Source organism: Vicugna pacos, chromosome 21, assembly GCF_048564905.1.
Source record: "Vicugna pacos chromosome 21, VicPac4, whole genome shotgun sequence".
In the NCBI taxonomy this organism is placed as follows: domain Eukaryota; kingdom Metazoa; phylum Chordata; class Mammalia; order Artiodactyla; family Camelidae; genus Vicugna; species Vicugna pacos.
This window is the reverse complement of record NC_133007.1, coordinates 22,039,543-22,056,386: the sequence shown is the minus strand read 5'-3', so window position 1 is coordinate 22,056,386 and position 16,844 is coordinate 22,039,543. Positions and strand designations below refer to the sequence as shown.

General features: G+C 47.0%; 1 protein-coding gene and 1 non-coding gene across 3 annotated transcripts in view; both read left to right on the top strand.

The window, feature by feature from the left end:
• Positions 1 to 80: 80 nt before the first annotated feature.
• ATP1A4 (ATPase Na+/K+ transporting subunit alpha 4) overlaps positions 81 to 16,844 on the top strand; it is a 28,682-nt gene continuing 11,918 nt past the window's right edge. Inside the window, exons 1-14 of one of the 2 annotated variants that reach the window (XM_072946281.1) lie at positions 81 to 173; positions 419 to 600; positions 783 to 842; positions 2,653 to 2,856; positions 3,441 to 3,554; positions 5,108 to 5,242; positions 5,516 to 5,633; positions 8,651 to 8,919; positions 10,523 to 10,721; positions 10,961 to 11,070; positions 11,250 to 11,384; positions 11,918 to 12,037; positions 14,431 to 14,620; positions 14,764 to 14,936. In XM_072946281.1, coding sequence (XP_072802382.1) covers positions 451 to 600; positions 783 to 842; positions 2,653 to 2,856; positions 3,441 to 3,554; positions 5,108 to 5,242; positions 5,516 to 5,633; positions 8,651 to 8,919; positions 10,523 to 10,721; positions 10,961 to 11,070; positions 11,250 to 11,384; positions 11,918 to 12,037; positions 14,431 to 14,620; positions 14,764 to 14,936 — 1,977 coding nt within the window. In that variant the 5' untranslated portion in view covers positions 81 to 173; positions 419 to 450. The remainder of the gene's footprint in view (positions 174 to 418; positions 601 to 782; positions 843 to 2,652; positions 2,857 to 3,440; positions 3,555 to 5,107; positions 5,243 to 5,515; positions 5,634 to 8,650; positions 8,920 to 10,522; positions 10,722 to 10,960; positions 11,071 to 11,249; positions 11,385 to 11,917; positions 12,038 to 14,430; positions 14,621 to 14,763; positions 14,937 to 16,844) is intronic. The other variant, XM_006215646.4, reaches the window with a different exon arrangement.
• Positions 12,248 to 12,349, top strand: LOC116284976 (U6 spliceosomal RNA). The gene has a single exon (XR_004194660.1). It is a non-coding gene; the product is annotated as a U6 spliceosomal RNA (small nuclear RNA).

The following is a 16,844-nucleotide window of genomic DNA, read 5'->3' as shown; positions in this document are numbered from 1 at the left end:
TTCTTGGTCAGAACTTTCATGAGGCCTTTGTGACCACAGGCCTGGGCGTTGCCTTGGTGCCCATGGGGCCTGGGGCTGGGGGGCTCCCAGCACATTCTGAAGCCCAAGCGGGGCTCCTCACTCCCCCTGTGTAGCCCACCTGCTCGGGGCCCTGTGACATCTGCATCACTTAGGCACATAGTACCCCCACTCTTCCACTCCCTCTCCTCACCCTTCCTCCTTCCTGAAATTCAGGCCCCACGCTCCTCTCAACCCTCCTCCATGAGACTCCCTCCTCCCACCTCTAGGATTTCTCCGCTTCCCTACCCTCAGCCTCCGTCTCTGCCTCGGTCCTCCCCTCCATCAGCCATCCTTCCATCTGCCCCTCGCCCCCTCCTTCCTCCTGGTCCCCTCACTCTCTTTGCTTTCTTCCCACCAGCTGATCTGGGGCAGCCTTATCCGGGGATAACCATGGGGCTTGGAGGGAAGAAGAGGACAGCGACTCCTCACCAGCTGAATCCAAGCCCAAGAACTAAAAGGGATCCTAAACCAAGTGGAAGAAAGCTGAAGAGGAAAAAAAAGAAGAAAGATATAGAGGAGCTGAAGAAAGAAGTGGTCATGGTGAGAACCCCCAAATGGGTACCAACAAACTGCCCTCCAGAAACACTTATCAACCCTCAGCCTTCTAACGTCTCACCTTGAGAATTAATCACACAGGCCAGAGCCACCCTTCTTTCCCCGAATGTTTTCCCTAGAAATGATGTGTCACTACCTGTTCCTCGCTGACTCCCTTATCCCTTCAGGATGATCACAAATTAACCTTGGAAGAGCTGAGCGCCAAGTATTCCGTGGATCTGACAATGGTGAGTGAAGGAACTCCCTGAGGGGCAGAGGGTCTCCATCCCCAGCCTTGAGGCCACCAGGACAAAAGTGGAGCTGGAAACCTAGCCCAGTAACTTCAAGGTCCGTGTTCTTACCCTCAGCCTGTGCCCAGCCAAGTTCCACAGGACGCACACTCGGGAGAAGGGGGTAATGGTGACCACCCCAGAGAGAGTCCGGGATTACAGGAGAGAATGAGATGGGGTGGGGGCAGCACGTCTCAAACCTTTGTCCTCGGGACCCATTTACACCCTTATAAATTCTCAAGGACTCCGAAGAGATTTTGCTTATGTGGGTTACATCTATCTATAGTTAACATACGAGAAATTAAAACTGAGAAAATTAAAAAGTATGCCCTAATTCATTTATATACAAGAGTAAAGCCATTATATAGTAGTAAAAATAATATAAATAATGTGTTTATGGCAAATATGTGTTTCAAAACACAGATTTTAGTGGCAATTTACATTTTGCAAATCTCTTTTAATGTCTAGCTTTTTAATAGATGACAGCTGGATTCCCACATATTTTCAGTAGTAAATCTATTGTGCTACCACGTGCCCTGTAGCCTTTGGGAAATTCTACCGTATATTCAAGAGAATGAACATGAAAAAGACAATGATGTAGTATAATAAATGAACACTGTTTGACCTTGTGACCCCCTGAAATGGCCTCAGGACCCCAAAGGTCCCCAGACCACACGTTGAAAGCTGCTGGTTGTACAGCGAAATCATGTACTACTGCTCTTACCTCCATTGCTGCTGCTGCTATAACCACTCGTACAATAACCGCAAATAAACTTAAATCAAAGCCCTCAGTATGTTAAGTTCCTCTTAGCTCTAGAATTTCTTCATTGGAAGGGCTTGGGTAACCAGGAAGGAGCACAGGAGACTGGTCTTTTTTCTATTAAGACTGCATAGCGGGGAGGGTGTAGCTCAAGTGGTAGAGAACATGCGTAGCATTCACGAGGTCCTGAGTTCAATCCCCAGTACCTCCATTGAAAAACTAAATAAGTAAGGAAAAAAAAGACTGCATGCTTTTCTGGGGCCAGGTTGGGGAGTGGCTAGTGAGGATTAAGGAGAGACCCTCTGGCAGGTTCTACATCATTTTCACTTAGAGGAAAAAGCCCTTAAGCTCCTGCACAAGATTAGCATGAGAATGTATATATTAATGTATTTAGTTGGGTTTTTTTTTCCTTTTTTATTTTTTGAGGGGGAGGTAATTACATTTATTTATTTATTTATTTATTTATATTTAGAGGAGGTGCTGGGGATTGAACCCAGGACGTCGTGCGTGCCTAGCATGCGCTCTACCACTTGAGCTATACCCTCCACCCCTTTATTTCCTGTTTCTAAGTTAAAGAGCCAAAGTGTGAATGTCCACACTTCATCAACACCACAGCTGGCACGTCATCATTACGTCGGCCTTGTGCGCTGTATTATAAATTGTTTATCTGTGTCTCCTCACTAGAGTTAAGAGCTGTGTACAGGTAGGGACCATCCTCACTCATTTTGGTACCCTACCACAGTACCAGGCCCAAAACAGGTGTTCAAAAGATTTGTGAATCAATCCATAAGCTAAAAATTCTTCCTATGTAAGCAGGCTGAATGATTTCCTTCTATGATGCAAATTTTGGAATCCGCCGTCCCCGCCGACCTTCAGAGAGCTTCAGCGATCCCTAGGCTTATCCCGGGGCTATAAATGGCAGACCTGGGTTTTGAAGCCAGGTTCCCTTTGCTACAGCTGCTTCTCTTTTCCTGGTTTTCCATTCATCCCTATTTCTTCTCCACACAGGGCCACAGCCCTGAAAAGGCACAGGAAATCCTGGCTCGAGATGGACCCAATATACTTACCCCGCCCCCCACCACTCCAGAATGGGTCAAATTCTGTAAACAACTGTTTGGCGGCTTCTCCATCTTACTGTGGATTGGCTCCATTCTCTGCTTCGTGGCCTACAGCATCCAGTTGTATTTCCATGAGGAGCCTACCAAAGACAACGTGAGTCTGTCCAACCACTGCTGCCCAGCCCCGACTCTGCTCAGCCCCTGATACTGTTCTGCCCCACAGCCCAGCACTCCTGAAGTCCTTGGGCCCAAATCCCTAACACCCCCAGGGCTTTCTAAGGGAGCTTTGGTCCCTCCTGGCTTCTCTATCTTTTTATCTAGAAAGCTCCTGATTCAGCTCCCTTAGATGCATAGTTTTCCCCTACAAGAAACTTGCTCTCCTTTGGTTATCTTCCCAGCTGGTCCTCGAAGCACTTTGCTGTCCATCCTCTTTCCCAGAATTTTAATCTCTTTCTCGCCACCTCCCTCCCTAGCCACCCACCACTTCATGAATAGCCTTCCTGGAGAGGAAGACATAAGCCTTCTCACACCCGAGATTTTGCTGGCCGCTCGTTGTAGCTCAGGGTCCTTCACCAGGAAGCTGAGTGAACCAGACTCTTTTCAGTCCCTGTGCACTCCCACCGAGTCCCATAGTTTCTTCCATCTGGAGAAATGGCTATTACCCTTGCAAGCTGACTTTCTAAGGATGAAGAGAAAGAAAAGGCCCTACTGATGAGCCCTGTGGTTCCCTACCCGCAGCTGTACCTGGGCATTGTACTGGCTGTCGTGGTCGTGATCACTGGCTGCTTCTCCTATTACCAGGAGGCCAAGAGTTCCAAGATCATGGAGTCTTTTAAGAACCTGGTACCTCAGGTAGGATTGGTGTGGAAGGATCTACTGAGAGGATGTGTAGAATGTGGCCAAATCCACAATTTTTCTGTCCTCCGCTGGAGAATTGTATCCTATGGTGAGTGAAGGAGGGTGACGTTCACTTGGGTTGTACCCTGAGAAATCACAGCATCACCTATGAAGTAATCTGGTCTGGAATGCATAATCTGACTCTAATGAGCAGAATCTGAAACCCCAGGTCTGTTGGGGCTCTATTCCAAAAAAGGGGGGATGGAGACAAAGGAGGTTAGGGAGACTGGATTCTTCAAATGTCTATGACCTTGAAGATAAAGAACAGCTGTGGAAGTGTTCCAGGTTAAAGCAGGCGAAAGAGACATAACAGCTAAATGTAACATCTGACCCTAGACAAGATCCTGTGCTGGAGTAGAAAATAATGCTGTGAAGGATGTATTGGGTCAATTAACAAAACTGGAATACAGGCAGCAGATTAAAGTATTGTGCCAATGTGAGATTTTCTGAATTTGATGACTGCATTAGGGTTTTTCCATAACCTAATTCTTGGGAAATGCACGCTGAAGTATGTATGATGAAAGATCATGATGTATGTAACTTGCTCTCAAATAGTGCAGCAGGAAAATATTCACATACACATATATGCAGAGACAGAGAACAAATGACAAGCAGATGGTATGCAATGTTAACAGATGAATCTAGGTTGCATAGGTGTTCTTGGTACAGTTTTTATTCTTGCGACTTTCCTGAAAATTTAGATTATTTTCAAGTAAAACTTTTATAAGTAACCCGGAAATAATACAGCAGTAGAAGGAGCTTCCTAGCCACAGGGCTGGAAACTTGGAAAAGGACAGGCTCCCAAGTTTCCCAAAGACACAGCTATGTTCGAGCACTGTAGCCCAGGCCCATTCTCTCCCTTTGGCGTCAACATGACTTAATGCCTTCCATGGGTAAGACTTCAGGGGAAAATGTTTTGGTAGAATGATGTAGGAGTTTGGAGACTATCAGTTTTTGCTGCCTAGCAAGCCGCTCCCAAACTCAGAAGCTCAGAGCAACAAACAAAGCATTTCTCACAATTCTACGGGTGAGCTGTTCTGATCTGGGCTGACCTGAGCTTGTGCTGAATGGTCTTAAATGACCTCATTCACACGTCTGGGCCCTCAATGGAGATGCTGTGGACAGCTGGTGCCTTTCTCCTTACGACCTCTCTTCCTCCAGGAGGCTAGCTTGGGCCCATTCAATATGGTGGCAGAGGCCCAGCCCCGGTGTGCAAGCACTTTTTAAGCCTCTGCTTGCACGACATTTGCTAAAGTCTTATGGGCCAAAGCCAGCCATGTAGCCCAGCCTAAGTGTGGGGATGGAGAAATAGACTGCATCTTTTAGTGAGAGGAGCATCAAAGGGCCCTGCCGACAACAATGATAAGAATTCACAACCTACCAAAGAGACCTTCAAGAATGATATGTTGAGTGACAGTGTAAGAAAGGGGGGTGAGAGGGAAGGAGACCAAAAACTGGATGGGGGAAGTAAAAAGCTTTGGAAATGACCCTAAATTATCTTTCCACAGCAAGCACTGGTAATTCGAGGCGGAGAGAAGATGCAGATCCATGTACAAGATGTGGTGGTGGGAGATCTGGTAGAAGTGAAGGGTGGAGACCGCATCCCCGCTGACATCCGGCTTATCTCTTCACAAGGATGTAAGGTGAGGGGTTGGGAAACGCTACGGAAGGAACACCGAGCACTGTCTTCGGGCACTGTGGTAACCCGGGCTCAGTCAAAGAAAGTATGACCTTATCGTGCAGAACCTTGAGAAGCTACAAGTGTAGATTTGAAGTTAGAGATAATAAGATGCTGGTGTGTAAGTTTATGTTTCTATCAGCATGATCATATGATGTTGGTGGCAGGTAAAGATGTGTCATCATTATAAATCTTTTTTCCATGCTCACACTATGACCCATCCTTCCTCCCCTCCCAGGTGGACAACTCATCCTTGACGGGAGAGTCAGAGCCCCAGTCCCGCTCCCCTGATTTCACCAATGAGAACCCTCTGGAAACCCAAAATATCTGCTTCTTCTCCACCAACTGTGTGGAAGGTGAATATCGCATCATAAATAGCCTACATTCAAAAGCAAAGACTGAAACAAACATCCCTGGAACTCTCTATCTTTTAAAGGTGGCAGAAAAGGTAACTGCTGGTAAATAGTCTAAATTCTCCATCACTCATGAACTGTACGACCTTTGATGAAAGGTCAAAGCCATCATTTCCACACTTGTACCATGATGATACTAAAATTCACTATCCCGTAGATTTTTATGTGGGTTACAGGAGATAGTACAAACAAAATGCTTAGTACAACACATTGTAAGTGCCCTATAATTGTAGCTATTTTAGAAATTTGAGTTATTAGAGGAGTCAGTCATACCTTTGGCTTTGCTCCTAAAATCTAGGACATCCTTGAACTGAGAGGGAGCTCTGGCCAAAGTAGTAGCAATGAGCTCAGTATCATTATGTCAGCCTCTCCTTCATCCTTTCTGCTTAAGAAGACCTGCAAGACTCTCTGGAACACACGTGAAAACTATTATACATGCTTAAGAATAAATATTTGGGTATCTAGGAAATAGCTATTCTTCAATTGAATGCCTAGTATGTGCCGAGTGCTACAGATATCATTGATTTTAATAACACTATGCAACAGATATTATTCCTATTTTACACATGAAAGACTAAGATTCAAAGAAATTAAATGCAATACCCAAGAGCACAACTCAACAGAAAAGAGAAAGATCAAGGATTCTGATGCTGGTCTGTCTCCAAAGCCCATGCTCTTTCCACAGAATCTCCTCTGGACTAAAGCTTGCTCATGACCTCTCTGGTAATAAAATTACTTAATTTGGAAACAGCTTAAAAGAGAAGAGTACCATTAAGACTGAAGAAGGATCCAACTAGAAAATAAAATGTATGTTAAAATAAATTTTTTAAAAACATGATTGAACGGAAAGGCACAAGTTAGCAAGTTTCCTCGAAAACATTAGATTCCTATTGTTAAGTTTTAGGAAGAAATCTGCTCAGATTTGTCCTTCCAAAGCAGGCTTTTCATCAGCAAATTATATGCTTCAGGTAAGAGGTGGCATTCCACGTGAGAAACAGGGATCTGGCTAGAATAGAGGAGGCTTTAATAGGAAACTGGAGGGATCCAAGATGTGGCTCAGAGGGTGAAGCTAGATTGAAGGAGTGCTTGGTTGTTAAATTGAGGAACTGCTGAGCCACCTGCAAACAGGTAGCATCACTTTAACCTTTATCCTAGACCCTTGCCTCTGTGCTTTCATCACTGCGGACCTTGACAGGGCTGCTGGTACAAACATCTCTCCTTGGGTTCTCACGCATCTTCCTGAGGAGCAGGGAGGAATAGTAAGCTACTTCTCTGGCATCATATAGAAGGTGTAGAAAGGAGTCAGTGTGGCCTGGAATATGGGCGGTTTGGTCTTCTTAGCCTAACCCAAACTTGACATTAACTTACCCCATCTCTAGACACATTGAGATTAGTTATTAAATCCTCTCTCTCCAAGAATGGGGAAACCATAGCAGAAGGAACAAAAATGAAGAACTAGATTAAACCATGATACAAAATAAATATAAGTGACACCATACTCTCACCTTTCCCCCCCAAAATAAACCCTCTCCACACCTCTCAATTATCTTAGCATCTTCCTTCTGCAAGGTTCAGTGAATGCCCCTGAAAGCCATCCGCAGAGTGCCTCCTACTGTGAAGCTTTACAGAACCACTCTTCACATAGTGCTGACCTGACCCCTCTGCTGTTGGAGCAGGGCCCTGCTCTCAGACTCATAAGGCCAAAGGTGACCTTGAAAATGGACCAGCTGCTCCACAGAATGACGTTTGTGGGAGCTGCCAGATTAGAGCCACCCTACAAGGCACATGTGTGGTTTTATATCCATCCTCTTGGAGACCCAAAAGTCATCTAAGTGAAGAAAAGAAAGTGTGCCTACAGTGGGCCCAACACTGTTCTAGGCTCCTTTAAAAACATTTAATCCTCATAGCTTTACAGGTGCTTTCATCCCGTTTTGAAGATGAGGAAGAAAAAAAAGATGAGGAAAGCTGATTCTCAGAGAGTTTAAGTAACTTGCCCCACAATGAACAGCTAGCATGCTGGAAAGTTGAACTTCCAGCTCCATGTCTTTCTGATTCTAAAATAAGTGCTATTTCTACCATATGTTGCTTTTCTGGGTGATTCTAACTGTAACTTTAATGATAGGAATTTCAGCCATTATGGTAAAGCAGGAAGAATTATTTTCAACAAAGAACCTCTTGGGGCCCCTCATTTCAAGCCATGTAAGCAAGTGTCCTGCATCCTGGGTGTGTGAATTTCCCCTTCCAACTCAGGGGTGGTGCAGATGGCTAGTACAGAAGCCCAGCTGTTATGGCCCGTACTGCCCAGCAGGGGTCAGACTGGCTCCAGCCAGCACAGCCGGGAGGGGGCTCCTGTCAGAGCCCAGTTTCTCAACCTGGACATTACTGACATTTGGGCAGGGTTATTCCTCGTTGCAGGGGCAAAGGAGGGCTGTCCTGTGAGTTGAAGGATGTTTGGCAGCACCCCTGCTCTCTGCCTGCTAGATGCCAATAGCAACCCCCACCCCCACCTCAGTTGCAACAACCAAAAGTGCCCCCGGACATTGCCAAATATCTCCTGGAGGGCCAACTGCACCCGATGGAGAACCATGGGGTTAGAGGATGAGGAGATGTTGGAACATAGGATTCTAGCAGGAGGGTAGCCACTGTTCTTGGGGATGGAGAAACTGCAGCTGCTGAGGACAAAATAAGAAACATACGGGCAACAGGAGAGATTTAGATTAAGTGTAACAAAGACCTTCTTGACAGTGAAGGCAATTAGGAAATAAAATTGGGTATCTCTGGAGAACTGTGAAATCCCGTCAGAGATTTTTCACTTGTATAAACGAACTAAAGAGAATAGAACATAATAACCTCTCAGAGGACCTCGAGTCTCCACCTTGTTTTGGACCCTTGACAGTTTCCTCTTTGTAGGAACCAAACCCAACAACCTTCTGCACTGAGACTTCTCCCTTCATCCACAGGAACTGCCCGGGGCATTGTGATCGCCACAGGAGACTCCACCGTGATGGGCCGCATTGCCTCTCTGACATCGGGCTTGGCGGTGGGCCAGACCCCCATTGCTGTTGAGATTGAACACTTCATCCATCTGATCACAGCGGTGGCCATCTTCCTTGGTGTCATTTTCTTTGGGCTCTCGCTCATCTTGGGCTACACCTGGCTGGAGGCTGTCATTTTTCTTACTGGCATCATTGTGGCCAATGTGCCTGAGGGGCTGCTGGCCACGGTCACTGTGAGTAGCCAGGGTAGAGGGGGGCCCCAGGGTAGATAAACCACCCCAAGGAAATGAAATCACTAGTATCTCTTGCGGTTGAACCTCTCAAGTGCCGAGTACTCCCGATACGTATGCAGACCCCTCAGCTCGCAAATTACATTGACTTCCTCCACTCAGATCTGCTGGTGCCTTCCCTTCCTTCTCAGTGGGAAAGGAAGTGAGTTTCAACTCAGAAAGCATTGGATTATAAATCAGCGAGAATGAGTTCCAGTCCTGGCTGGTGAACTTGGCCAACTCACTTTACTCCAGGCTCCAATTTATTCATCAGTTTATAGAGGAAGATTAATTTAGAATTACAGAATCTTATTGGAAAAGACTTCAAGGTCCATATAAATTCAACCTTTCAACCAGTGCCAAATATCCTGAATAAAATCCCTGGGAGGTGATGATGACACCTAGCAACGGGAAGCCCACCTCTTTTTTTAACCTCACCTCATTGCGTTGTTGGATTTGCTCCAGTTAGATTTCACTGTGTTGAGCGAAATCTAATCTCAGTTTTCCCATCTGAAGATACACAAAATATGTCAGTTCTCTCTCTTCTACAAACTACCCTTTAGATTTTTTTTTAACAGTAGCCATCATGTCCCCTCAAACTTTCCAGGTGGGAGGTCAAACAATCGCTTTGCCCTTAGCCCTTCTTCCTATGACGTGGTCTTCAGACCCCTCGTCTTGTTGATCATCTGTTTGGGTTATGCTCTCCTTTATCGATATCCTTCTTAAAATGGAAATGAGAAGGACACTCAGGGTGTGGCCGGACTAGAAAAAAACACCAGGACTCATTATGTAAATAAATAATAACCCCACAAATAGAATTCTATACATAACCTCAGCCTTCATTCAGTCACTTTTAAAACAACCTTGCCACACACCTGACTTTCACTGAATTTATGGCCAACAAAGATCTTCTGGTTTAAATGATTTCTCATATCCTTTTCAGTGCTGCAACAGCCCTTCTGAATTTCCTCATTCTCTCCTCTCCATTCCTTTTTAAAAGAACTTCGATGTGTTTATTTATTTTGATGGCAGTACTGGGGATTGAACCCAGGACCTTGTGCATGCTAAACACACGCTCTACCACTGACCTGTACCCACACCCCTCTCCATTTCTTTTTAAAACTATTGGTACAACCCCCCACCACACACAGCATTTTATACCATACTGAAAGGTTAGCTATCAGTGTGGTCCCTGGGAAGACTGGCTCTGAGAAAAAGGTGTGGCCTGAACTTGAATGAAGAAGAAGCTGCTGAAAAGAAAAGAGGAAAAGATGACGGGAAAGGAATATCCCAAGAGGGACCAGAGATCCGCCTCTAGGATACCCGGGTAAAGGAATGCACTCTTTTTTTTTTTGAAACTCTGCCATAAAACACAAACCAAAATCATTTTCCTAATTTCCTCTGCTGTAGCCACAGATGCGATTTCTAAAGACTAGGTGGTAACAAAAGGGAAGTCAGTACCAACAATTAAAAGAGCAATCAAAACGATCAGATTTCCAAAACACAAAGGGCTGTGAGCAGCCAAGCTCTTCTCTCCATTCACCCTCTCCCTTCTTCACGGCCTCAGGTGTGTCTGACCCTGACAGCCAAGAGCATGGCTCGGAAGAACTGCCTGGTGAAGAACCTGGAGGCGGTGGAGACGCTGGGCTCCACCTCCACCATCTGCTCTGACAAGACGGGCACCCTCACCCAGAACCGCATGACCGTCGCCCACTTGTGGTTTGATAAGACCATATATGAGGCCGACACCAGCGAGGAACAGACTGGTGACTGGCAGTGTTGGTGGGCGGGGAGTGGGAGGATCTGAGGGAAGTGATGAGTGAGCTGAGAGGGTGCGGTGAGTCCAGGAGGCGAGAAGAGAGCTGGAAAGTGAGAGGAGAGCTGGGAGGCGTGGAGGAAAGGAAATGTCGTCTCTGTGAAGTATTTGGGTGCAGAACAGGCTGTGAAAAACACCCTGCTTTAAACGCTCCTCTCCCCTGCTCACAGTTCTGTTCTTTCTCCCTAGGGAATACATTTAGCAAGGACTCCGATACCTGGTTGATCCTGGCCCGAATCGCTGGCCTCTGCAACAGGGCTGAATTTAAGGCTGATCAGGAGACCCTTCCCATAGCTAAGGTCAGGCCTAAGAGAGTAAAGGGTACCTCCATGTCCAGGGTACAACCTACCCTCTCCCCTCAAGGTCTCTTTCCTGGCCTTCAGTGATGCCCCCCCCCAATTCTACCCCACTCCTGGTCACCATGGGAAGCTCAGGTTCCATGCCCCTCGGGCTCCTGATGCAAACCCCATTCTGGCAGCGGGCAACAGCAGGGGATGCTTCCGAGTCAGCCCTCCTCAAGTTCATCGAGCAGTCTTACAGCTCTGTGAAGGAGATGAGAAAGAAAAGCCCCAAGGTGGCAGAGATCCCCTTTAATTCTACCAACAAGTACCAGGTACTGAACCCACAAAGGTAGGAGAATAGCGGTGGGGGATGGGCTTGTCTTTTAGAGAAACGGGAGCTTTGCCTTTGCCTTGACATTGAAAGTCTGAGCTGTAGAACGGGTAAGGGCAGATAACCAGCCCCAGTTAAGAGGAAGGCTCACTTCAAGGGAAAGTGACGAATGGCTTGGTGGGGGCGGTCTTGGGGGAAGACAGGTGTAGTTGACAGAGTAAGAGGCATTGGGTCCTAAGCAGGCTACACCACGGGTGCAGAGAACAGTCATAAAGTGCCCTGTGAAAGGTCCACAGGCAGCAAAGCCTGGCTGGGGAAGGTCACATCACAGTCTTGGGCAGCTGTTAGGAGGCTTCTCCGTGGCTCCTGTGAGATTTGCCACAGCAGAATATGTTGAATTGGCAAGTCACGTCCCAGAAGCGCCTTATCTCACTAGTCATCAATCATGTCTTTTCGCTCCATGCCTCTAACTGTGGCAGCTGCCATCAGGTAGGGGGTGGGGGTCTCCAGCTGTCTATGAAATTGGTTTCCCAGGGCAATTCGTCCATGATCCAGAGAGGAGTGACAAGGGAAGGAGGACTGCTGAGGGAGGGAAGTGGTGGCCCTAACCATAAAGTCCATGAGGGGACAGGAGACACGGTACTTCTCTCCCACGTGAGGATCCCGCGCTCTTGGTGGGAGGGTTCTGGTGGCGTTACCACAACTGGAGGAGTTCTATGGGACGATTGAGATTTGCCCAGGGGGATGGAATTCTCCACGTCCATGTGCTACCGTAAAGGTCTGACATTTCAGGTGTGGGCAACAGAGAAGAAATGAGACTTCCAAAAGTCAGTTTTGTTTTTGTGTCTTAAAAAACACATCCTAGTGCTCATTTTGGCAGCACATCTATTAAAACTGGAACAATACAGAGAAAAATAGCATGGCCCCCCGACTGACAGGCAAATTTGTGAGGTGGCCCATATTTTTTTATTTGTTAGTTGTTTCAGAGAATAGATCTTGAGGGGAGGGTATAGTACAGTGGTAATGTGCTTAGTTAGCATGCACAATACCTCCATTTAAAAAAAAAAAACTAGTAATAAATAAATAAATTTACCTCCCCCCAAACAAACTTAAAAAAGAGAGACAGGATAGATCTTAAAAGTTTTCACCACAAGAAAACATTTTTTGTAACTAAAAACAACAATAATAAGATAACAAAAGCTATGTAGATTTTTTAAAACCCAATTATCTATGTTTTCACACTGAATACTGAACAAGAAAAAGCTTAAGAAACACATCCATCAGTTTTTTGTCTCAACTGGCTTTTCGTCACTGTAATAAAATAGGTCCCCTCGGCCCAAACTGCAAACTGATTTCCACTTTCTTTCTGACGTTTAGTGGCCTCACTAACCAGACAGGAATTCTGTGCTTGGCAGGGCCCGATGACAGCCTTCAACTGGAAAGAATTAGGTACTTCTCCCTCCACAAGATTCAAAATAAAAGCAAAACGTAGCCACAACATCTGTTGGGATGTCCAACAAAATAGCAACTTTCCCCCAAATGACTACCTTAGAGCCTGTTCTGAGCTATTGAATATCAAGTTCAAACAGCAAAGTCCTCCTCTACACCAAGTGTGCCGGGCCGGCCTGCAAGCCACCCGGCTCTTGGCGGGGCTTGCCTGGGGTGGAGCCAAGAAAACCCTTCTGGCTCCTTTCACTCCTTACAGATGAACCACCTGCCTCAGACCGCTTGCTCCTGGGGCCACAGGGGTCCGATCTGCAAGGGACATGTTAGCCCACCAGGCCATTTGCAAGAAATATCTCTGTTCTGATATTTCCAGATTTCTCCCATCTTTGTTATCTGTAATTTGTATCAAGATGTGATTTTCCTGTGACCAAGTTTTCGGCTTAAGCAGGTCTTGTGGTCATCTCCAATCTCCAATAAATAGTCAACAAATAGGTTTTAAAAGCACTCAGAAAAGTAAGCTTTTGAAACTTTTTCCAGCTTTCTGCTTCAATGAGTTAAGGTTTTCCACTGCTTAAGTGTATTAGGAATATAACAGTTTGGGGAAGGTTTCCAAAGGAGCGGTTTTTACCACATTTCACACCCAGGTTTCCCAGTTGGTTTCTTGGGCCAGTGCAGTCTGGCCTCCGGGCACCGCAGGCTCACTTCCTCTCAATGCTGATTCTGTGACTGACAGGCAGCGTAGCAGGAACTTCCTGACAGCCATAAGAGGAACCCCATAGGTAGTTCCTTTTCCCAGATCAGAGATCACAGGAAAATGGAAACCAAAATTGATCTTATTTCTTGGTCCTCAAGTTGTCTCATCCTGTTCCCTTCATGACCACCTACGCCCTGCCCTCCCCTCCCCGCGGAGCCACACGGATGCTGACCCCCAGCCCGCACTGTTCAGCCCCTCTCTGGCGACTTCTCTCTCTTCTAGGAGGCAAGTCAGCAAGGGGACTAGAATGGCTAACCTATTTTTGCATCGTGCTTCTCGGTTTGCAATGCTTCCTTTTTTTTTTTTTTCCCCTCCGCTTTACAAATACTCTCTCCCTTTTATAAAAATCCAATGAAGTGGGCAACACAGAACCTTTTACCGTTTATCAAAGGAACTAAGGTTTTGGGAGGTTACGTGGACAGACCTGAGGTCATAAAGCTGCTGAAGCACTCCTGCCGGCCCTAGAGCACAGGTGTTTGACTCTACGCTTTCTCTCCTGTCCACTCTCTCCACCGGCCCCTCTACTGCTCTCCAGACTCCCAGGCAGAGAGAAGCAGGGCGGGTAAGAGGGCCTGGCCTGCTCTCAGCTTCCAGCCTGGCTGAGAAGTAACAGAGATGCATGTGCAAATACTACCAGACTGAGGATTCCTGGAAAGGAAGAGGGGTGGGCTCCACCAACAGTCCCACTGGGCTGGGGAAAGGGGGCTGCGTCGGCTTAGGGACCAAGGAGATGGAGGTATACACAGCGTGCCTGTCAATTTTACCCTCAGAAACCTTTCCCTTGCTTTATTGTCCCAACCCTCGCTCTCTCCTCCTGTCCCATCGGAGCTTCCTCCCCTCTCTCTAGATGTCCATCCACCTTCGGGAGGACAACTCCCAGACCCACGTACTGATGATGAAGGGGGCTCCGGAGAGGATCTTGGAGCTTTGTTCTTCTTACCTTCTGAGGGGGCAGGAGTACCCAATGGACGATGAGATGAAGGAAGCCTTCCAAAACGCCTACCTGGACCTGGGAGGTCTGGGGGAACGCGTGCTAGGTGAGGGGCTGTGGGAGAAGCCTTGGAGGGAGGGGCATCAAAATAGTTACTACTTGTGGGGTGAAAACTCTAGGATGTGGGGCACGCAGGTAGGGACATACATAGTGGAATGACTACTGGTCCCTTCTTCTGTCCCTTTCCAGGTTTCTGCTTCTTGAATCTGCCTAACACTTACTCCAAGGGATTCAAGTTTAACACAAATGAGCTCAATTTTCCCATGGATAACCTTTGCTTTGTGGGGCTCATATCCATGATCGACCCTCCCCGAGCTGCAGTGCCTGACGCTGTGGGCAAGTGTCGGAGTGCCGGGATCAAGGTAAACCCTTCACCGTCCCAGCAGCACCCCACCCATCAGAAACTGGAGCAACAGGAGAAAACCTGGGGCAGAGGAGGCTCTTGGTTTAATTGAACTGATTTCTGCTTCCTTGAGCTTATGATTTTTAGTCTTAAGAGATAACTTAATAGTAAGTTTCTGCTGCAGTTAGAATCCTGTCTTGCATGGAACATAAGAATCACCAGGGAAGCTTTACAAATCTGATGTCTTGGTCTCACCCCAGATCCATTATATCAGAAATGCTCAGGGTGGGACCTAGGCATTTGTATTTTTTTAAACTTTTCTAGAGATTCCAATGTGCAGACAAGTTTGGGAACCAGTCCCCTCGCACAACGCTTCTCAAACATGTGAACCACCTGGAGGTTTTGTCAGAATGCAAGTCCTAACTCCGTAGGTCCAGGACATCTCGAGACTCTGCATTTCTGACCAGCTCCCTGGTGATGTCATTGCTGCTGGTCTGCCAGCCACACTGGGAGCAGTGACGTGCTAGAAGATGTCATGTAAATGTACTGCTGGGTGGGTTGTGAGCAGAGGGAGGCCAAATGGGCTGGGGCCTGGAACAGGTGGAGTGCTGGCCTTGAGGGATAATGTTGCAGATGTGGTTAAAATGCATGTTGTCTGGGAACTGATGGACCCCTCTAGCAAGAAGAAGATAGTTACAATTGTGCCTACAGGCGGGGAGGCCCAGCCAGGAGAAAAAGAGGTGATTTTAGTCAGGATGCCTGCCAGAGCAGGACTCAGTCACAGCCTGAGGCAGGGTGAGCTGTGACAGGTGACAATCAGAAGAGGATGTGGGCTGGGCTGGCCTGCAGCTGTCCCAGAAGCAGGAGGCCTCAGTGCTTTCCGGGCCAGTCCTGGTTCTGGGCACAGGTTTAAATTTTTAAATTTCTTACCTCTTCTGGACTCGAAGCTGACAGAAATTCAGCAGACTTGGTGAGAAATTTTGAATCATCCCATGTTCCCTCTAGGGAGGTATAAAATGGACATGTGATGCCATCCCTCAAGGAGGACAAAATGTAATGGCTATGCAGGGGGTTTTCCCACAGGGCAGACCCTTCCAAGGTCAACTCCAAAATGGTGCTGATGCAGAGCTAATGGGTGTTACAAAGTTACTGAAAGAGGTCAGGTTAACAACTGCACGGCTGCAAAGTTTTTACCGTTGATTGTGGGACTGGAATTTCTCAGACAGAGCCATGTGTTCAGGCCTTTGAAATAAATGCAATTAAAAAAAAAACTGAAATAAAACTACCCCATTATATCTGCCACCACCGGAGGCTCTTAGGAGTCGGAAGACAGTTGGCCCTTGCTATGGCCCTGGCTGCCTCTAAGAACTGCAGCCAAGCAGTGAGGGCCCACGGTAGCCCTGGAACCAGCGCTGGAATGGTTCTCTCAGATGGGTCTGATCTGGGGAAGACGATCCAAGGGAACAGGAGGGCAGCTTGCAAGACGGTGTGGGAACACCAGAGGTCTAGTCAGCACCAAGAAGGTGGAAATGAAATTCCTTTAGTACTTAACAAGTCACAGAGACTACCAGATGTTCTTGACCTGAAGGGCATCTCTGGAGCCATTCGCTGGCTAACTGTGCTTCTATTGTATGTGTGTGTCTCAGGCTGTGAAATTGTGTCCTAGGAACTCACTCTTGGGGTGTTTGACTTTGTTTTTAATTCCTCCAGCCTGGCATGGAGGTGGTACTTCCAGAAACTACTGTAGAATAGTCCATTTGAATGGTCAAGCTGGGCTAGGTACCACACCTGCCCTACAGGTCATTATTGGTGAGCCACTGGGAGACTTTCAGGGCACTGTAAGCCTGAAAGGCATCACTGAGGGCTCAGTCTGAACCACATCTGGAATCTTCTGATCTTCCGTGCAGTTCCCTCCCAGATCCTCACC